The sequence below is a fragment of the Xenopus tropicalis genome, chromosome 3 (genome assembly GCF_000004195.4).
Source record: "Xenopus tropicalis strain Nigerian chromosome 3, UCB_Xtro_10.0, whole genome shotgun sequence".
NCBI classification, from domain to species: domain Eukaryota; kingdom Metazoa; phylum Chordata; class Amphibia; order Anura; family Pipidae; genus Xenopus; species Xenopus tropicalis.
Window position 1 is genome coordinate 67,485,720 of NC_030679.2, and position 23,710 is coordinate 67,509,429.

The window sequence follows — 23,710 nt, forward strand, 5'->3', positions numbered from 1 at the left end:
TGGTTGTCAAGCAACTGCAAAATTGGTTTTGGAAGAACTCTGCAAATTCAGTAAGATCTTCCTAAAGCCAAAGCTTAATCAAATACATTACCCTTTGGTAAGATGAATAGTATTATGTGAAAAAGTTCCAGTGAGTCAAAACCTTGCTACAGTGTCATGTGTGTTTAAAACCTGTTTCTATATTAAGGACAAGCTTTTATATTTTGTATGTTTTGCTTTATTAAAATGGTGCACATCCAGCTTAATTCTGGTCATAATATCAACCAGTTGTTACAGCAGTGCTTTGATGAAAATGTGGAAGCTTTTGAATCTTGCTGCTGAAGCTGTATTTTTATTATAAAGCACAAAATATTTCTGTAACAATCTGAAAAGTTTTTTCACGTTACTGTTCTATTGTACAAGAATCTTTTTTTTTTTTTCTAACACATTTCTGGGTGATTCTGTTACCGTTGCTTTGTTTTCTTATTAAGATCAGAAAAGCATAAAAAATTCAGTGACTAGAAAAATGACTTAAAGGATTGTGCCTAGTTATTACGTTAATGTATGCTTTCTGTGTTATAGAAGATGCAGTACATGCTATTTACTACATTGAATATATTCAAAAATAATTGCTGACAAAAGCCACTTCACAGGCCCTCTCAGAAGTATATCTTGTAATCTGAATGTTAATGTTTTAGATAGCTATGCACATCTACCTATTGATGTAGTTTAAAGACACATGCAATGGGCAACTATTCATTAGTTCAAAAGAATAAGTAGAAAATAGGTATTGTGCCAGGTTTTGCCTTGATCCTTTTCCCCCCTTTTTTTCATAAATGATCAGAGAAGGTACTCCTGCATTCAGCAAGCTTGCAGTGTTTATTAAGAAATTAAGAGTGTCGAAGTGGCTAAACTTTTTATTCTTATGGAGAAAAAAAAAATCTTAGCCTTAGACTTTGCCATGTGTAACCAGCACAAGTCATCATAATATCTGGGCTTCAGGAAGATATTGCAGGATATTCTGGCAGGGATGCAATATAAAACTGATGTACACTAACCTGTACATGCTCATGGGGTTGCCATATCTTTATGCTTATAGCATGTGTTTTGACTTGCATAGTAGCCTTAGCGTGAAGACTGAGCAGCTACTTGTTCCGGCTCCTAAACGCCAGAAAATACCCTGTCATAGACAGTACTGAGAATAGACTCTGCTAAAACACACATAGATACAATTATCAGTAAATGGTCATCATTGTCTGTTCTTGTAGTCGTGACAGGTAGCTGCAACTAGTAGCTCTATGTGTATTCACCCTTAAGCTGACCATACAGTCCAATCATTCCAAAGACAGGATTGACAGATACAGGTTGTTATGACGATGACTGCATCAATGAGCTAGTGTGTTGCTCCCTCTGGCAAGATTTTTAAACCTATCCAATCAATATATGGCCTATTTCTGCCCAGATAACTGTTGGAGGGCCCCATACTCAGGTTAATAAACTGCCAGCATGGTCCATCGACAGCTTTTATCAGCCTGTGTATGGCCACCTTTAGAGAAAGCACCACTACCTATGTTAAAAATGCTCTGCCTATGGCAGATGTAATTGAGACAGAAATGGCAATTTATCCACAATGGTCAAAAATGCCTAGTATGCCAAAGGCATTAATGCCATATGGTACATTACCAAGAAATACATACAGTAACTTCATTAAAGAGACAGCAATAGATGGGTGGCCTAACAAATAAGTGCTCAGTGAAATTGGGGGTTTTATATTCATTCATTGATACTCTGTGTCAATGGTATATTTTTTGCTTTTTTCTTTAGTACCCTCTTAAAATCCATATTTGGGGGCAGATTTACCAAGACCCGAACGCTCCGAGCATATTCTGTTTTGTTTGCGCTCGCGCAACTTTTTCGCGCGGACGCACAATTTTTTCGAGCGCTCGCGTGAAAAATTCGGAAAGGCTCTGCCGTGTAATGTTGCATGGGGCACTGCGTATGGGGGACATTTACTATTGGAGGTACTCTCTATGGGGCAATTGGGGGCTACTGTGTATGGGGGACACTGTGTATGGGGGGGGCTACTGTGTATTGGGGGCTACTGTGTATGGGGGGCTACTGTGTATGGGGGGCACTGTGTATGGGGGGCACTGTGTATGGGGGGCACTGTGTAAGGAGGGCTACTGTGTATGGGGGGCACTGTGTATGAGGGGACTGTGTATGGGGGCAATTGGGGGCACTTTCTATGGGGGCATTGTGTATGGAGGGTACTTTCTATGGGGGCATTTAAAATGAATTTAAAAAATGGGGTGTGGTAATTGGGGCATGGCCACAAAGTGGGCGTGGCCAAAAATTTTGTCCCTCTTTTCATTTTTCAAATGTTGGGAAGTATGGTTTAATAACTTCTTCTATAGGAAGTCACATTGCTGTTCATTTCTTTCAGCCCCATAAATCTCCTTTTACCACTCTTTGTACAGTGCATGTGAGTGGTGCAATAGACACTTTTTCAGGACCTCTTGATCTTTCAACACCATTTCAGTGAAAGTTCCAGAACCAACATTAGGCACCAGTGTTATACTTTCATATCAAAGGGGTGTACTGTTAAACGTCCATTATTACAACAGCAAGATACATTAAAATCGGTGGTGTTTGGCTCAACTTTTTCCTGTTTATGTCTTAAATGCAGCATTGTCATTAATATGCCTTAAAATAATTGTTTATCTTTGACTGATTTGCTTTTTGTGTGGAATAATAAAACAGTACCTTCTACTTTCTGTTAAATAAGCTAGTGAAAATTAAAAAAATCTTTGCAAAAATAATTGGACAATGAAACATAGGTATATAGTAATATTTAAACTGTTCTTATTTTTACTTCAATAGCTTTATATGACATTGACAACTAACAGAATATTTTTAATCAGCTTTTCAGCTTTTTCTTTTATTCTTTCTGTCATTCTGATGATGCCTAGTTAGATATTGCATGTGTTTCCCAGATGTTAAGAGTTGTCAACTGGTGTGCTGGCTCCATTCCTACCTATGTTTGTTTGCTGATGGGATGTTGTAAGTGTGAACATAATTTGTCTAATTAATGCTGAGATTGCCTGTGGAGGGCCCGTGGTGGTATGCAAATGAAGACTGTGCTTCTGTCATCTGTAGTTCATTTTAACTGACAAACAACTGCAGATCCTTACAGTCTTACTTCACTGGTCCAAAATGTGTTGCAGTTTTCTATGCATATTTTTCATTTGTAAACAATGGTGATGATCCATAAAACTGAAGACCAGGTTCCCCCCTCACTCCCATCACAAAACCAGAAAATATTTGCTTGCTTTAATAAAAGATCATTTAATTTGGCAGGTTTTAATGTTAAATTCGAGACTATAACTTACTAAACTATACTTTTGTTTTAATGGCCAGATACAACTTTGTTTACACATTTTAGGTATACACCCCTTTTTAACCCTTTAAGTGCCAGCCGAATTCGTCATTTCGGTTCCCCCCAGTGCCAGACGTTTTTTAAGCATTTTGTACTCATTCGCTTTAACAATGTTTTTTGGTAGGAAAACCTCCATGAAACTAGGGAAATTATATATCGTTTTTTTCGTCACTAATTGGGCTTCGACATACATACCAAATTTTATAACTTTTCTGGAGATATGATGTGTATTTTGGGTGAATTATGTAAAAAAAAAATAAAATTATGAAAAATTTCTGTATATTTTGAGTTTTTTTTCCATAGAAAAGTTAATTTTACAAACTTTTTTTTGTTGTTTGTAAAAGCCCTGATACTCCCAAGTCCAACGATACCAAATATGTGGTGGTACCCCACAGTTCCTGTCCAGAAGTAACCCCCAAACTAAAGCAATACTTAGTACAATATCACACCAGAACAAAGCGGAAAAGCGCTTGTAACAGTTGATGCAGCATAACTTATATGTAAATCTAAAATATCCCCTCATGTTTGGTATCTTTAGAAACTACAGACCTTCAGGTTTCTAGGTGCAATGTAGTTTTCACTAAAAAGCCAAATACCTTTTGTCAGTGCATTGTGAAATTTGGAAGTTTTTTTGACATTTTTTTTTTTTTCTAAAACGTAAACTTGGACGCATGATCAAATGTGGATTTGACAAAAAAAAATCTCATAAAAATTTTCTAACAAAGGCAAATTTGAAAGACAAATTTCTACTGAATAAAATGATGCCCCATATGTATGGGTGCACATAAAGACATGGGCACCAAACACTCCAAAGCAGGGGCAATGCACAAGGGCAATTACAGCTAAAAATGTGGGTGCTGTGCTCTATGTGCACTACCTGCAGTTTTTCAGTGTTAACCCCCCCTACTTGTGAAATAACCCCCACAAACTATATATTTCTGAAAAGTGCACACCTTCAGCTATTCAGAGACACCACTCTTCTCTTTCTACATAGAAAATTGTGGCCGCAGTCCCTTGCAGAAGTCAGCGCTTTGGTCAGAAATCGAGGAAAAAACTGATAAAAAACCTAGATTTCTCCCCAAAATCTCCATGGCAACTACCAAAAACTTACTAAACATCAATCTGCAAGTTCCCCTGAATAAAATAATACCCCATATGTATGGGTGCACATAAAGACGTGGCCACCAAATGCCCCAAAACAGGGGCAATGCATAAGGGCAATTTCAGTTGATATTTTGGGGGCTGCGCTCTATGTGCACTTCCTGCAGTTTTTCAGTGTTAACCCCCCTACCTGTAAAATAACCCCCACAAACTATATATTTCTGAAAAGTGTACACCTTCAGCTATTCAGAGACACCACTCTCCTCTTTCTACATGGAAAATTGTGGCCGCAGTCCCTTGCAGAAGTCAGCGCATTGGTCAGAAATCAAGGAAAAACCAGATACAAACCTAGATTTCTCCCCAAAATCTCCATGGCAACTACCAAAAACTTACTAAACATCAATCTGCAAGTTCCCCTGAATAAAACGATACCCCATATGTATGGGTACACATAAAGACGTGTCCACCAAATGCCCCCAAACAGGGGCAATGCATAAGGGGGGGGCTGTGCTCTACCTGCAGTTATTTAGTCTAAACACCCCCATACCTGTGAAATAACCCCCACAAACTATATATTTCCAAAAAGTGCACACCTTCAGCTATTCAGAGACACCACTCTTCTCTTTCTACATGGAAAATTGTGGCCACAGTCCCTTGCAGAAGTCAGCGCTTTGGTCAGAAATCAAGGAAAAACCAGATACAAACCTAGATTTCTCCCCAAAATCTCCATGGCAACTACCAAAAACTTACTAACCATTAATCTGCAAGTTCCCCTGAATAAAACGATACCCCATATGTATGGGTGCACATAAAGACGTGGCCACCAAATGCCCCAAAACAGGGGCAATGCATAAGGGCAATTTCAGTTGAAATTTTGGGGGCTGCGCTCTATGTGCACTACCTGCAGTTTTTCAGTGTTAACCCCCCCTACCTGTGAAATAACCCCCACAATCTATATATTTACGAAAAGTGCACACCTTCAGCTATTCAGAGACACCACTCTTCTCTTTCTACATGGAAAATTGTGGCCGCAGTCCCTTGCAGAAGTCAGCGCTTTGGTCAGAAATCAAGGAAAAACCAGATACAAACCTAGATTTTGGTCAGAAATCAAGGAAAAACCAGATAAAAAACCTAGATTTCTCCCCAAAATCTCCATGGCAACTACCAAAAACTTACTAAACCTCAATTTGCAAGTTCCCCTGAATAAAACGATACCCCATATGTATGGGTGCACATAAAGACGTGGCCACCAAATGCCCCCTAACAGGGGCAATGCATAACGGGGGGCTTTGCTCTACCTGCAGTTATTTAGTCTAAACACCCCCATACCTGTGAAATAACCCCCGCAAACTATATATTTCCAAAAAGTGCACACCTTCAGCTATTCAGAGACACCACTCTTCTCTTTCTACATGGAAAATTGTGGCCGCAGTCCCTTGCAGAAGTCACGCTTTGGTCAGAAATCAAGGAAAAACCAGATACAAACCTAGATTTCTCCCCAAAATCTCCATGGCAACTACCAAAAACTTACTAACCATAAATCTGCAAGTTCCCCTGAATAAAACGATACCCCATATGTATGGGTGCACATAAGTACATGGCCGCCAAACCTGAAAATGCATAATATTGGGGCTGCACTCTATGCACCCCTTTTTTTTTTGCCTGCACCCGAATGAATGGAATACGCTCGGGTGCAGGCACATGTAGCCGATATACGCATGAAAACGCGTGAGAATGCAAAGTCTCGCGTTTTCATGCGTATATCGGCTACATGTGCCTGCACCCGAGCGTATTCCATTCATTCGGGTGCAGGCACAAGTAGCAGGCGTAGGGCTGAATTTTCGGCAAGCGTTTTTCCACTTGCTGAAAAAATCAGCCCTACGCCATGTGTGGCATCAGCCTAACCCTTGGCAATAGAAACTACCAGAACAATCTTAGCACCTCTGGACCTTTCTAGAACAACTGAAATCAAATGAAGTTAAAATGGAATAAAACCACTAAAAGCAATCAAAGAACAATAATTGCAATGAAATCGGTGATCAGAGCCCTGGATCCACCAATGTCACTGCAAAAGCAACCTTTTTGGGGCACTAAATACACAATAAAGAACAATGCAAAGATAAAACACCATAAAATCAGTAAATTCAAATAAAAACCGCTCAAACCAACAGAAGAACAATTATTTCAATGAAATCGGTGGTCAGAGCCCTGGATCCACCAACGTCACTGCAAATTCAGCACCCAATAGCAATACAAAAGTTATAGTGCAATAGAATAATTCAAAAACAGAAATCAATTATGAAAATGCAAAAAAAACACTAAAATGCAACCAAATAAATCAGATAATTATAGAGCAAGATCAGAAATAAAGTTTTAGTAAAAAAAAAAGACTGCCAGAGAAAGCAAAGAAAGAAAGAAAAGAAAAGAAAGAAAGAAAAAAAAAAAAAAAAGTGTAAGTGTGTGTGTAAGTGTCTGTGTGTGCTTGGGAAAGTTGTAAATAAGTGTGTATGTGTACAAAAGTGTAAAAATGACAAAGATAGAAGAAGAAATGGAAAAAAAAAAAAAAATTTTAGACAGTTGAGATAGAAATAAGCAAAATAAACAGTGGTTAGAGAGTTGTAGTTCAGCTTACACAATGCAGGCAGGCGATCAGGGCGACCAATCTGGCAGGAAGGCAGCAGGAAGGCAGCAGGGGGGCTCCAGCAGTCTCACGTGGCAGCAGAGTGAAGAGGCGACGGCGGGGGCGGCGACAATTAAAGGGACAGCAGTGGACACGTCATCAATGCGTGTCCACTGCTGTCATTGGCTGAGGACCCGGATCGGCGGCGCTGGGGGACCCGGATCGGTAAGTATGACCTCTTATGCTCGTTGCCTAGGGGGTTGTGCAGGCTTTACAAGCGCTGCGCTGCTTTAAAAGCGAGCGCAGCGCTTGTAAACCCGTTAGTGCTGTAGGACGTAGATTCTACGTTCTATGGCACTTTGGTCCCTTGGTACCTAGGACGTAGAATCTACGTCCTATGGCACTAAAAAGGTTAAAGGGGATATATACCATAACTTTTTACAATGCACTAAACCATGTAAAATAATGTAAAATAGAAGTATATAGGACTCTTATTCAAAATGTATTCTGCCTATTTTTTTAATTAAAAAATTCCCTATGTTAACCCATTGTAAAGCACTAATGAAAACTGCTTTGTTTTTTACTGAATTCATCACCTTTTTCCTCCTATAAACAGCATAATTTGTTCATTTGTAGAAACAAACAATTAGCTGAAGCCTTTGTTACTTTTTTCATTTAAGTGGCAGCTTATTGCACAGTGGCTTATCTGTAGAAGGGTAATTTGCTTAATTTTTGTTTTATCAAATTCTCTGCTCTGCTAGATAAAGGGTATATATAGATATACATGTCTGCCAACATAAATGACACTGCCATACTGAACTGAACGTAGCTCTTCATAATTATGCTATCAAAACTTCATTTGCTGTACAATGCCAAATGAACTACTGCAACTCTTTAAATCAGTTCAGAGTACCTAAACGCTGCTGTACAGTCCATAAAATCTAAAAAATTGAAATCAGTTGGCTATACCATGTTTCTTTTTAAAGATTTTGATAAGCCATTTGAAGCCATTCTTTGTGAATGCAAAGTGGGAATCTGCTTTTCTAAGAATGCAATAGTGAATTCTTCGTAACGGAGCGTATGTGCTGCTTCCATTGCTCATGCTGTTTTCACATAGATGTTATTTTACATTTTGACACATATTGCATTTGTTACTGACTAGTAAGAATACAATTTTTAGCTTGCACTTAGCGGTGTAAAATGAAATCTTTTGTAAAAGGAATTGTGGAATAGTCTCTTTAGAATCATATAGCAGACGTTGAAAGTTCATATAAATATGCCACTTTGAGAAAAGATTTGTCGAAAGGGTATGTTTAATGTTAGTGATTATTTCACATAATATGCAGGGTTTGTAAAATTTGCTTTGAATATAGTAAAAAAAAAATGAATAATTCAAAACAAATCAAAAGTCCTACATCATATATTATTTTTTATATAAAACAGACAGGTGATGGCATTTTTCTGTGAGATGAAATAAAGGTACCGATCTGAAAATGCCAAATGTCTACTTTGTGCACTATAGCATATTTAAATATATAATTTGTATTAGAAGGGTGTACTGTTGATTGATAAAATGTGGCCTGTTCTTCACTGTAAGTATTAAATAAATGGTGTGCAATGGAAGTTCCACATTTCAGGTGGTATGTTATCTGTATAACCACAGGGAGTACTTGCTTTTTTGGGCTTTTTTCATCTAGGCTTACAGATAGTGTGAAGCTTTATACACTGTACTGTTAATATGAACATTCAGTAATTGGCTATTGTTTTGTATATAACAAAAATTTCATTTTTATTTCTTTTCATTTATCAGTTTCATTTATTATACTCTTAGCTCTTCTGTTTTTAACCTTCGCACCTTTTAGTTTGGAACACTATTATTCTTAATTAGGCTTTTTTTGTGTGGCTGATATACACAAAAAAAATGAAGGGCTTCATACACTGTATTTTTAAGGGATTCTGTCATAATTTTTGTGGTGTACTTTTTATTTATAAATGACACTGTTTACAAAGCAAATAATTCAATCTACCAATATATAGTCTGAACTTTCAGAAGGAGCCAGTGCTACACATTAAAACTGTTTTTAGATAACCTGAGAAGTCCAGGAAGAAGTCCCAAGCCGTACTTAAATTCTGATATCTACTGGGAGCTGCTATCTTTCTACATTCCCATTGTTCTGCTGATCAACTGCTGGGGGGAAAGGGGGTGACATCACTCCAACTTGCAGCTCAGCAGTAAAGTGTAACTGTAGTTTATCAGAGCACAGGTCACATGGTTGTGGCACCCTGGGAAATGAAGAATATGGCTAGCCCCATGGGAAATTTCAAAATTAAATATAAACAAATCTGTGATTTAAAAAAAACAGATTTCAATGGAAAATTATGCTGGAGAAGCTCTATTAACTGATGTATTTTGAAAAAAAGATATGTTTTCCCACAACAGTATTCTTTTAATATAATGTTTTGTTAGCTTGAACTAGCTTAAATTGTGACACACAAGTAAATTATAACACAAGTAAATTATAACAGAATAAACTTTTCTTTATCAGGTATTATGCATGATTAAACAGTACAGTTATAGAAACTATTAACTGGAAAGTTTTAACACTTGAAGGTTAATAAATGGCCAGAAGTACAGTGTCCAAATTGCTATTTGGGATGTAAACCATGCTTTTTTTTAATTTTTAATTTTTTTTTTACACAGAATACAGCTTGCCCCCCCCCCCCCTAAGGGGTATATTTATCATGCTGTGTAAAAAGTGGAGTAAAACATCACCGGTGATGTTGCTCATAGCACCCAATCAGATGCTTTGCTTTGGTTTTCTAACTGTTGAAATCTAATTGCTGATTGGTTGCCCTGGGCAACATCACCGGTAATGTTTCACTCGACTTTTTACACAGCATGATAAATATACCCCTTAGAGACAGTAGCACTAGGGTTTCCCAACATCAGTGGGAGCATTTGTACATGATTCTTTAAGAGGGGTAAGACAAACAAACAAATGCTTAGCTCATTTATGCAAGGAGCATGTGGACGTGAGTGCCTTTAATAACTATTGTCTATACCCAACCTTGCGTCCAATTTAAATTTGGTAAATTTGTAAATGTAAATGATGCTTCAAGTGTTTTAGGGATGAAACGCGAATTGCATGCTCCACCCCGTGTCTTATAACATTTAAACCATTATCAAAAATGCAGTAATATTGTTTTCTGATAAAGATGGATTTAACCTAACTTAACCTTAAGTACAAGGTGTTGTATTTTTGAAGAACAGGAAAAGCACTATTCACTGGTGGGTGAAAAAATGTTAGGCATCCATCCCCCCTGGAATATTTTTTTTTGTTTGATTGTTTGTTTCCCTGGCTGTTGCTCCTGTTAGGTAAAAACTGCACCATCCTGGGGAAGTAAAGTTGAATTACAGCACTGCTGCACCATCTTGACTTGCGTTCCCAGTTAACCCACTGTCCACTTTAGATTTGCGCATTAGCAGTTATGGGACTTCAAACTAGTCAACTCCACTTGACTGCTACATGACCTGGACGGCTTTTAGATGGCAAAGCTTTTTAATTCGTTTTTTTGTTTTTGATGCTCAATAAATTACAAAAAAATTTGTTCGAATTTTAGCACAAATAAAAAAATTCAGGAAAAAGAAATACAAACATTAGTAAATGCCCCCTTAGTAAAGAACGCTAACATTTAGGGGCAGATTTACTAATCCACGAATCTGAATACCGAAAGGGAAAAAATCGTATTGGAAACGAAAATTTTGCGACTTTTTCGTCGACGTCGCGATTTTTCATATTTGTTGCGACTTTTTCGCCCCCATCGTGATTTTTTCGTATTGAGCGATAATAAACAGCGGAAAAACCAATCCGATTTTTTCGCAACGAGGACGAAAAAGTCGCGGAAAATAGTTACATAGTTACATAGGGTTGAAAAAAGACCAGTGTCCATCAAGTTCAACCCATCCAAGTAAACCCAGCACACCTAACCCACACCTACCAATCTATACACTCACATACATAAACTATAAATACAACCACTAGTACTAACTGTAGATATTAGTATCACAATAGCCTTGGATATTCTGATTGATCAAGAACTCATCCAGGCCCCTCTTAAAGGCATTAACAGAATCTGCCATTACCACATCACTAGGAAGGGCATTCCATAACCTCACTGCCCTCACCGTGAAAAACCACCTACGCTGCTTCAAATGGAAACTCCTTTCCTCTAATCTAAAGGGGTGACCTCTGGTGCGTTGATTGTTTTTATGGGAAAAAAGAACATCCCCCATCTGCCTATAATCCCCTCTAATATATACTAAAAAGTTGCGACGGCGACGGAAAAAATGCGGGACATACGAAAAATCGTGACGGCGACGAAAAAGTCGCAAAAAATACAGATCATTACAAAAAAAACGCATTCGGACACTTTCGGTCCGTTCGTGGATTAGTAAATCTCTCCCTTAGTTACTAACTTTTTGTAAAGTTCTGTAACTCATTCATAGCATATATTAAAACTGAAACCACACAGTTCATTATTGATATTAAATATCTTTGTGGTCTGACTTACTTCTTAACTCCCTGGGGACCTGCTTTTTGTTTTCTCTAGGATAACAATGATATAACACATATATTTGTATGGTGTATTTGTATGTATTATGTTGTATTTGTATGCAGTGTCTTCCAAAATATTTCAAATATTTCTTGCAGTACAGTGTCTTTCAAAATATTTCAAATATATATCAACGTTTTATACCTGTCAGTGAGAGTCAGAGGTTTTTAGCATTAGGTAAGCCAGGTACCATAGATGTTTCGGCTAGCAGAAGGTAGGTAAAGTATATCTTATTCCTCTATAAATTGTGACATTTTTTCTTGTTTGTTTTGTGTCCAATATCTAGAATCCATTATTTGTTTCAACAGCCAAAGCTGCCTAAAGTTATTGTAAATTTTGATGTGTTATAAATGCTGTATAACATGAAGACAAATGTTCCACTTTTCTAGGCAAAACAGAATTACAGTTATTTAATAGACATCTATGCACACTTGCTTGGGGGAAGTCCAGATGAATTTCAAAATTTGGCCAAATCGGTGTTTTGGTTTTGGGCCAACTGTCAGTCATAAAGCTTTAGTTGGGTCCAACTCCATATATTTTCCTGAAAGTGAAGCTGAAAGGTGACACAATCAGAGTATTTGTAACAGGGTAATTACTCTGGGTAGATTTGATTTATGAAATCCGACTAATATAGGCCAATCATTTTTATTTTAAGTTTTATTCACTCTATAAATAATGGTTTATAATTCTTAATCTTTTTTTCTAAAGACAACTTTTTGTCTTAATCACTTCAGGAACTTTTTTCTTAATCACATCAGGATCATTGTGTTTAATTCTAACCTGTTAGATACTTTACGTAAATGTATTAATTGTTTCTGTGAATGCTCTTTAGGCTGCTGTTATTTGTTTTACTGCTACACCTGCTACTATTAATAATACAGAACACATTTTATTCTATAGCTGCGTAGCTTTACATATATATAACATGTATTTTTTGCCTTGTTTTTACTAAACAAAGGATTTTTAAAAGCTATGGTTGACAAAAATGATATCATAGATAGAAAAATTTTAGCCATTACCATTTTCTTTGAACATTTTTAATTCTGTTTTCTTTATAAAATGTATTCTGGCCTAGTTCCTTTTGGCTGTGGTTTTACAGAATTCTGTTTAATCCTTTCATCTCTTTTCTTTCTTTTAAGCCCAACCTCAGCGCTTGCCTCAGCCAAATACTTCAGCAATGGAACAGAGCGAGGAAGAAACTGGCAAGATACAAAATGGTCATGTAGGTCTGAGTAATATAAATGGAATCCACAATGGGGTCAAACATGTTCCTGCAGATCACAGAAAGTTATCTGCTCCTGTTTCGCAAAAAATGCACAGGAAGATCCAGTCCAGCTTGTCTGTAAGCAGCGATGGGAGCAAAAAAAGCAAAATGAGTTCAGCGTATTCTGAGAAACCGAGCTCTTCACCAGAAGGTAAGAGACAAAAATTATAGGTAATTCTCTGTAGTGAATTTATCAGAACAGAAGTACTGATAACACTTTCCATGCCAGGAATCAAAGAATCTATAGCACTAACACAGAAGTGCCAGTGCCTTAGGATCTATGTTTTCCAGTTACCGTAGGGGTCAATCTGTGAGAAGCTGTGCGATGCTTTAAAGTGTTGGATGTATTTATTGAGTTGGCTAGAATGTGAAAAATAAAGGAAACAATAAGGAATTTCATTTTGCACATAGAGCACGAATAGTCAGCCTGCTTCTCTCTATCAGCATTGATTTGGAGGTTGGCAACCTAGACCTACTTAATATGTGTACAAAATAATACTGTGAATGTTTGTCTTCTACTTGTTATCCTGTTAATGCTTCTTTTTCTCCTCATACATCAGAAATAAAAGTAGATGGTGAGTGCTACAGGGAATTGGTTTGAATAACAGGGCACTAAATTTAAATGTAACCCACTTTTTGTGTACACTTTTAAAAACGGTATTGGCAATATGATCCTGTAGAGCTGTAACGTTCCCTTAATGTGTCATACAAAGCTGTTTTGAATCCAATGGTAGACTGAGTGGTGTTAACAGAGATAAAGTATTGTTCATATTAAACATTATTACAAAAACCAGGAATGTTGCAACTGTCAAATACCATAGTAAATAAGTGTATAAAATGTGAGCAAATTTGAGTGTATAAAACTTTTTTGTTGTAAGTGTTCCATGGACTGAACAGTAAAAAAAAAAAAAATAGGTACAGCATGAGACCTGTTATCTGGAATGCTCTGGACCCGGGGTTTTCCAGATAAGGGATCTTTTCGTAATTTAGATCTCCATACTCTAAATTTACTAAAAAAAATCATTCAAATATTAAACAAACCTAATAGGATTGTTTTACCTCCAACACAGATTTAGGGGGTGATTTATCCATGGTTGAATGGTTGAAAAAAACTCTGAATTTGAAAACTCGAATGTCATGTATTTATTAAGTGCAAAAAACTCTAAAACTCAAATGTAAATATTAGCCTTGCAAGTTTTTATAGAAGTCAATGGGAGTTGGCAAGGTCAAGCCATATTCTCAAATTCAAATTTTTGAGATATTTTTTGTTTGAATGTGTTTATCTTATTAAAAATTAAGCGACCGTTCGATATGCAGGTTTATTTGTTTTAGAAAAACTCTAAAACTCTAAAATTAATAAACAAGCCCCTTATTATATCTTAACTGGGGTCAAGTACACGGTACTGTTTTATTTCTACTGAGAAAAAGATTAAAAGTCTAAGGAGATGGAAAGATATATATAAACATACACCTAGGGATGCTTCTTAAGGATGTTAAAATATTACTTTAATTGTGCTGAACAATACATTTTACCTAATTTAGAAAAATTGATTGTTTTTGTTATTTCTTGCTTTGAACAGGACAAACAATTACATTAAAAGTAAGTCTCCTTCCTGGTTTATAGGAGCTGCTTAATACAAGTAAAAGTCCAGTGAGAAACCCTTTGTGGCAACAGGGTTCATGCTAGGGTCTAGTAACTATTTTTAGCTTTTTGTTAAGAGACACTTTGACTAAAGAACATTTTATTTTAATTCGAGACCAGCATACGAAAAACTATCTTTCAGTAATTACATTGTACAGGTATGGGCCCTATTTTGAATGCTTGGGACCTGCGTTTTTTTGGACGAGACCTGCATTTTTTTGGATAAGGAGTCTTTCCTTAAATTAAATCTTCTTACCTAAAGCCTGCTTAAAAACATTTACACATTAAATAAACCCAATAGATCTGTTTTGCTATTATTATAGATCAATGATAGTTTAGTTACCATTAAGCACAAGCTACTGTTTTGTTACTACAGAGAAAACAGAAATTAGACTCTTTTTATATATAGACTCTATGGGGCATAGCCTTTGAAGCTTTCTGGATAATTGGTTTCCGAATAAGGGATCCTATACTGGAATTTTATATGTTTCATCCATTTTTATTGCTAAAACCAAAGTTCTGGCTGTTTTTTTTTGGCACAGCAAATCTCATTGGTAACTTTTAACTGCTTGCTACTTTCTATGTGGAGTTATACAGCTGTGCTCCTGTCTGTATGCTAAACTGAATATACAATACAAAAATGATAGGACACTAAGCTTAGGGGTCACATCATAAATCAGAAAATGAGGCTGTCCGCTATAAAAGTTGACGCTAAAGAGGCAGATTTTAATGTTCGAATGCTAATATCACTGGTGTCTGACCTGCCATGTAATGAGAATCTAAAGCAGTTACCAATTAGCCTTGTATTGTGATTTTATGTTATAAATATACTGTATATTGCCAGTACCTAAGCTCAGGTAACTGACACTAGCCTGGAGCATTTGATGTGAATTGGCAGAAAAGAAAATGGAGGGGGCATCTTTAGAGACACAGATGTTAACTTTAAAACTGTTGTGTCATATACAGACCCCAAAACATACATATAGCATTTTAGCCTACGCCTTTGTTAAGTTTTTATCCAATATTTTAAGTTATTATCAGTAGCTATATGAAAGAGTTTAGGGCATGTAGTTAGAGATGGAAATACCATTCAACATTAGGTATATCCGTTACATCACCAATATCCTTTTCTTTATTGGAATCTGACAGAGAGCAGAAACTGTTTTGTTAATGTTTCCTATTATTTCTTTTAAATTCTTTAATCTTTTTCAGTGTATGTGCAAATCATAAAACAATTACATGCTAATGCTGCAGAGAATATATATAATGGCACCTTCCACGGGGACATGCCAATTTAGATCTGTACATTTGAAAGCATTTTTATTTGAAGAAAATGCTACTAGAGTGCATGAATCTACTTCGATCTTGTTCTGCTAGTGTGAGCAATGCAGCATTGTCATCTCTGCTTGTAAGGCTTCATTTGAATAGAGCTTTGTAAGATTTACTGAGAATGAGCCTGGGTCAGCAACATCTTTCAACTTGTTATGTAGCTGCTCTCAATTGTATCTTGTCTCAAGAATGGTTAAGCATTATTGTAAGCATAATATGCATACAGTAGTGCAGCAATTTCGCACTTATTTGTGCTTGTTGATATGCAAATTGAAACTTCTACAGTGAAGTGTGCCTTTTCATCTTCGCTGTACACATTCTATTGATATTTCTAAAAGGAAAGCACTGGCAAAAATATGCTACCGTAGCTTGATTAATTTAAAAATGAATTTTATTTTTTGTCACTGCTCTTTTAGTGAATTTGCCATGCTCTTCCTTTTGTGAGAAACATTACCATCACACTGTTATAATGGAGACAAGATAAGTTACAGTGTTCTTTATTTTTAAAGGGGTTGTATACCTAACAATAAAATTTTGGCAAATAAAGAAAAACACAACTTTCTAATATACATTCATTAAAAGTATCTGTCTGACTGCTGAAACAACAAAGCAGAAATGATCCCTGCCCATCCATGACTTAATTTCCTACAGTGCCTTGCATGCTTCTTTAGGGGTCTTTTAGTCAGTTGGCTTCTGTTACATTGATTTAATAGTCAGATCCACCAGTGCAGAGTGTAGTAAGGGACAGACACTGCTTTCATTAGCTATTTCATTTATAAGTAACTTTAAAGCCTCTAACATTAGTAATGAAGGTATATTGAAAAGTTGCCAGAATTTTATTTTATTGGTGAATGTTTTATTTAGAGATTTACTGTACATACTTTTTCATCTAAGCCCTTTGAGTGTTAAATATTTAGAAAGCACCTACTTACTTACAGACTGTAAATTTTTAATGGCAAAATTAGGACATTTTTAGAAATTTATTTAAAGGGAAAAGAAAGTCAAAGTCACTTGGGGGTGCCAAAATGTTAGGCACCCCCAAGTGACTTTGACCACCTACCTTTTACCCCGGGCTGGTGCCCCTGTGAGGAGGGAACAGCACCAGCCCGGGGTAGCTGCAGGCGCTTCCTTCCTCTTGTTTCGCTGCGCGCGCATGCGCAGTAGAGAGAAAAGCCGAACTTAAACATTAAAGTCGGCTTTTCACTCTACTGCGCATGCGCCCACCGCTGGCATTCAGGAAGAGGAAGCCAGAACACGGAAGCGCTGCGCTCCAGGTGCCCCGGGCTGGTGCTGTTTTCTCCCAACAGGGGCACCAGCCCGGGGTACGAGGTAAGCGGTTAAAGTCACTTGGGGGTGCCTAACATTTTGGCACCCCCAAGTGACTTTACCTTTCGTTTCCCTTTAAATGTAAAGAAAAACCAGAATGCATTTTTAACACAAGTCCTATTTGTTGTGCTAATTTTAAGTAGATGTGTTTTTAAGTGTATACTTTGTAATAGAAAAGGAGATGGAGTTACTGCACTGGGGTAGTCTTGCAACAATATTTTTTCTGTTTTTTTAATTTACAGATGCTTTTAGATTTGTTGAACACTCATCAATGGGGTGTTTAAAAGGGGACTGTTTCTTTTGTAATACTGGTATCCCTTATCTAGAAACCCGTTATCCAGAAAGCTCTGAATTTTGGGAAGGTCATTTTAAGTAACTAATCGTAACTTTTACATTATGTTTTAATTGTTATTTGAGGATTTTTTAGCAGCCTTAAGATATGGTAAACCAAAAGTTCTTATAACTGAATAATATGTCTATGCATTTATTTGTGAGTAAGTGTTTCATAAACTCTTGTATTTTCAATACATTTTTTCTTGATATAGCTGTATCATTCTTTTAGTTCATTTCCTTTCTTGTTTGAATTAGACTGCTGTGCTTCTTTGATTCTGGCCTGTCTCTTCTGCCAGTGCGCAGAGTTCATCCTCGGCCCTCATCAGGTTTGCTCCTCCTGTCTGCATGAGACCTGTAACACCTGCTGTGGATGTTGTTCCCATGCCTGTGTGGGCCTTGAGGAGACTCCAGCTGAGGACCTCAACTTCCACTTTGATTGTGACTTTTCTCTCTGTGATTCTTGCTGTGAAACAGCTGAGTGGCTAGAGATCTGTTTTGAGTGCTCTGAACTCTGTGAATATAGCTAGCCAAAAGATGACCTATGTCAGTGATCAGTGAGTGTATGCTCTTACTGTGAGACTTGCATGAACATGAAATAGCTAACCAAAAATGAAACCATTTATTTTCTATTCCTTCACTGCACTCATATAATTACGCATGTGTGTTTTTGTGGGAACAGCCTAACACAAGAAGTAGTTAACATGAATTTTAGGACATTTTTAACTATGTGCCCGTGCTGATCCTAACTTTTTAGTTTAAATGCAACTCGGCCCGCCGCTCTACTACTTTTTATTTATTTGTGTCAAACCCACTTATCTCTGACATGACAGGTGGGTGCCATGAGTTCTGGTTCTTGTGGGTGTCTAAACCCATTAATTGTCCTTGTCTTTTAGAAGAACTAAAACCCAGCAAAGAAGTAGATTAATGCTGCACATTATGCTTTGAGATTCTGTACCAGCCCAAAGCAAACACAGCCCTTTAGCAGTGGAGATCTGTGCCTCCAAACATGCCCTAGTAGCTCCCCATCTTCTTTTCCACTGATTCACTGCACATGCTCAGTGCTGCTGACAGTTACTGAGTTTAGGGACCTGTGCACAACATACTTTATATGTAGAATACAAATCTCTCAATACAAGGCTAATTAGTGATTAATTCAATTTCACATTGTAGCTTAGTACAATATGTATTAGAATGTAATAAACACCTCTGTAGCATCAACCTTATTTTCTGCTTGGTGATTTGTGACAACCCCTAAGCTTAGCTTCTCAACAGCTGCCCAGAGCTGACTGGGCATGTGAGTGTCACAAACATTTCTAGATGAGGAACTCCTGTTCACAGCTTTGAAGACCTGAATTATTACTGTTATAGAGATTCTGAAACTTAAGGCTGGTGCGAAATTCTCAGTATTTAAAATATAGCATTTCTAACCATATTTGTTTTAGTTAATTTAATAACAAGATTTGTTTAAGGAAGGTGTTAAGGTTTACTGCCTATGATTCTTGTATCCCGTTAAGGATACTAGAAGCATAAGCATAGAAATTAATACATAAGGTAATCACTGTTATCAGTGCGTCTGTATTTTTCTATTGGTGTGAAACTCCTTACTAGCACACGGGTTATTTTCCAATTTACTAAAGGGCCCAAGGTATACTCAATCCAATGTGGAAAATCAAACCTGCCTGATCATGAACTGGCCAGATATTGGTCAGGTGGGCCAGTCGGAGGGCCTCATTCACAGCAAATAAGCAGCTAAATCAGTCTGAAGAACCCAAATCGGCAGTTTAAATCTGCCCATGCATGGCCACCTTAACAAGCAGGAGAGAATGCTTGTAAAGCAACAGACTGCTTATATGTAATAATCTCTGGCATGTCAGGCTCCCTAAACAGCTCACTCTGCTATAACCCTAAAGATGCGAAGCTGGTAGCAAAAAAAAATCAGCTTTTAGATTCATGATGCAGTTGGAAGGAACTTGAATACTACACTACAAGACCAGTCACAAAAATACTACTTACTCACATGTTAATCAGTGGTGCTTTCCTTCCAATAACATAAACAGTAGTAGAGGATAAGCATCTCTAGATACAGCATGTAAGAATGAGTTTCATTTGCAGTCATCGCTTTTACCATAACACTTCAGATTTCGGTATCTCACACTTGGTTAACTGTCACAGATCAAATACACTACCTGGAGTTGTCACATTGATTATAAGATCCTCAAATATGAAAGTGGTATTCCTAAACAATGTAGTTTAAAACCAGAATAAATAATATTTTATCTGTTTGTAAAAGCAATCTATTATATAGTGTAAAATAATATAATATTTGCCAATAGTTGTGAGACAGTTTCTACATCTTTCACTTCCAAAGGCAATCCCATCATCTATGACAGAGGTTCTAGATCTAACATTTATAACTATAATTTATAATATAGTGTGAATAGCAGAACACTTGCTACAAAATCAATACAATATGGCAAAAAAAAAGTTACTGTTGTTTAAATTTCAGTAGTAATGCAAAAATATCAATGCTCTTGAAATGCTTAAACTTTTATAAAAATCTAAAACCAGCCTTATTTAAACCTGTGTTTAAAATAAGAGTAAACATTTTTTAAACAATTGGCACTTGTGGTGTAGAAAGCAGAGTTTTTGGGAACACTATTTTCCTTAGTGTTTATTAATTTAGCTTTTCCTTCATAGTGTTTAATTGACTTTTTTAATAATAGCTAAGATAAAATAAGATAATTTAATCAGTATGAAAAGAAATGATAGAAGAATAAAGAACTGTCCTGGATGTTTTTCTGATATGAAACGGAGGTATGGAATTGGCACTAGTCATAATAAGTCATATGTGTTGTACAGGTATCGGACCCCTTATCCGGAAACCCATTATCCAGAAAGTTTCAAATTGCGGAAAGGTAATCTCCCATAGAAACCATTTTACCTTTTTCCTTTTTCTCTGATATAATAAAACAGTACCTTGTTCTTGATCCCAACTAAGATATAATTAATCCTTATTGGAGGCAAAACAATCCTATTGGGTTTAATTACTGTTTAAATAATTTTTTTAGCAGATTTAAAATAGCAGATCCGAATTACGGAAAGATCCCTTATCCGGAAAACCCCAGGTCCCGAGCATTCTGGATAATGCGTTCCATACCTGTACAGTGCATTCAGCTTTGTGTAAAGTAGCTATATCTAAGTAGATTGTGATAGCAAAAAGCTTTCTTATTATTTATTATAACCTGATTATCTTCTTTCATAAAATGATGATCTGTTATTGCTGCATTATTTGCATTCATGTACATTGGCAGTTAAATACAACTCTCGTGGCTGTGACGGAAAGGAAGTTAATTAGCTACTGTATATCTATACAGGTACATCAACATTATTTATTGTAGTAAGCATCTGTTTTACAAAAACATTGCTGTTTCAGATCAGTCTGGCAAGGTCATTACAATACAGAATGCCCTCACAGAAACATCTGCACCAAGCACAGGAAATTTTCACAAGAAAACCTGCTAGTGCAGATTTTTGGATTGTTTGGATTTTGAATTTAATTCAATGGGCAGTAACCTGATGGGTTGATGCATTTTGATCACCACAATCAGAACCTATACATACTATCTCTATTAAGAGAGAACTAAAGCTTTACTAAAGAAGTATTTTACATTATTTTTTGGGGTTCAGTACCAGCCCAAGGCAACCACAGCCCTTTAGTAAGGGATCTGTGCCTCCCTCTGTGCTGCTGTCAGTTATCTGAGCTTAGGGACAAATGCACAATATACTCTATATATAGAATATATATATACAATATAGCACTGATAAGAAAATAATACAGATTATTAGTACATGGCAGCTCTGAAACAAGTGAAATTAAAATCAGAATTTCAAAATTAGCCCTGTAGCATCAGCTTATATGACAGGCAAACTTTAAAGGACAAGGAAAGGCTAAGTCACTTGGGGGTGCCAAAATGTTAGGCACCCCCAAGTGACTTTAATCGCTTACATTGTACCAGCCCGGGGTACCTGGAGCGATGCACTTCCTTCTTCCTGCTTTGTTAAGCTGCGATACGATAGACGCATGCACAGTAGAGTGAAAAGCCGACTTCTCTGTTAAAGTTCGGCTTTTCACTCTACTGCGCATGCGCGCGCTCGTGAACCAGGAAGAAGAAAGCACAGCAGGTACCCCAGGCTGGTGTTGTTCTCTCCCAACAGGGGCACCAGCCCGGGATAAAAGGTAGGCGATTTAAGTCACTTGGGGGTGCCTAACATTTTGGCACCCCCCAGTGACTTTGCCTTTCCTTGTCCTTTAATTTATGCTTGATAATTTGCAACAACCCCAAAGCTTAGCATCTCGACAGCTGCTCAGAGCGCACTGAGCATGTGAGTGTCACGTACACTTCTAACAGAATTAAGGTTAGGGAGCTCCTGTGACAACTGTGAAGGCCTGGATCATTATTACTATAAAGATGCTGAATCTTTAGGTTGGAGCAATAAATTTAAACTCAGTATAGAATATATGACATTTCTACCCATATTTAATTTTAGAGTTTAGTTATCCTTTAAAAATCTGCATAATACATGTATGAGGGCGGTCACTTTGGGACCTAATCTACACCTTTTCTGGGTTTTAAGCAGAATGGTGATTGACTATTTACAGTCCATATTCTACTTCCTGTGTATTGCTTTCATGTTTAGAATAAAATTGCGTTGTAAAATCATTATTACAGGGTTAGCTGTAACACTTTTGTGCTTTACATGCAATTATGGGTAGATTTTGTGTCTTACAATAAATAACATGTAAATAAAGGATAAACAAGAATGTAGAATGCTAGAATGTAAATTGCGGTGGGATGGCACATGGCGATTTACATTCTTGCCGGTGGCATGGCATTTCGGGGAGATTTGTCGCATGGCAACTAATCTCCCCGTCTGTCACAGCCCTTAGGGCTTTTTTTGTTTTTTTTTGTCTCTTTAGATTTGCATGTTTACAGTCTATCATATGGACTAGATGGGGTACTAAGTTGCACCAGTGTAATTACCTATAGTGACAAATTACATTTTATCTTAATTTTGTAATTTGTAGTTTTGTTCAAAACTAGTTGTTGTTTGCTATTGGCAGCTGCACTTGTGCTATTAAAAACCAGTGTTAGTATATGAGCCCAATGTGTTTGCATAATAAAAGGTAGAGGCATCACACAGGGAAGATCACCATTCACTGTTGTGTCCAGGTCAGAAGAGTTGGTAAAAGAAAGGTTTTAACATTTTAATAAATACACATATCTATCAATTATGTATTTGTGTCAGATTGACTATACACCCCTTGATAAATAAGCTTTAAATGACTTTAGTAACACTGGGCAACATTGCTATAGTGCAACTCTCTGGTGTTTTAACTACAGCAGACTAATCAAGGTTTATTGTCTATTGTCTTCTAGTGGTACATATCCTGGTGCAAATTCATCCAAATGTTAGTAAATGACTCTCAATTGTCCTTTTCCTTTACCAGTATTTGAGAATTCCGTTGACAGTTTATACATAATATTTTCTTAAACAAAGTCTTAAGGGTTTGTTTTTTGTTGTTGACATAATTGCAGGAAGCTTTCCAAGTTGCCTCAGTTTCCTTTGAATATAGGAAAGAAAGGAAAAAAGTGTCAGCTGCTACATCACATAGTTCACTTTGCTTTTTTTACCATATATTATGCTTTGACATAGGATAAACATATTTATAGAGCACCTTCCTACCAGATCTTAGCTTCCTTATCTGACATGCTTTTGTTTTTATAATTCTTTTAGGTATGTGTATTTCTGTAGCCTGTTTGCAGGACATCTAACGCAAGCCTTTCTCATTGTATTGTTCCCTTTAGTGCTACTAAAACGTTACAATATCTGTAATAACATGTTAATCACAGAGTGAAGGAAATATTGAAGTGGCAGTTCGCATTCACAAAATAAAACTTTCAACATTTTAATTCCAAATTACCTTTTTTTGTATATATATATACAAATTTAGATATTTAGATTTTTTTTTTACTTTTTCCCCCTAAGATTTTTGTTTTAAAAATA

General features: G+C 36.7%; 1 protein-coding gene across 5 annotated transcripts in view; it reads left to right on the top strand.

Annotated features, from left to right (window-relative positions):
* Positions 1–23,710, top strand: part of mdfic (MyoD family inhibitor domain containing) — a 57,644-nt gene that overhangs the window by 29,579 nt on the left and 4,355 nt on the right. For 4 of the 5 annotated variants that reach the window (XM_002932817.5, XM_004912981.4, XM_031898967.1 and 1 more), the window contains exon 4: positions 12,890–13,165. In XM_002932817.5, coding sequence (XP_002932863.1) covers positions 12,890–13,165 — 276 coding nt within the window. Of the gene's footprint in view, positions 1–12,889; positions 13,166–17,899; positions 17,971–23,710 lie in introns of all 5 variants that reach the window. The other variant, XM_031898968.1, reaches the window with a different exon arrangement.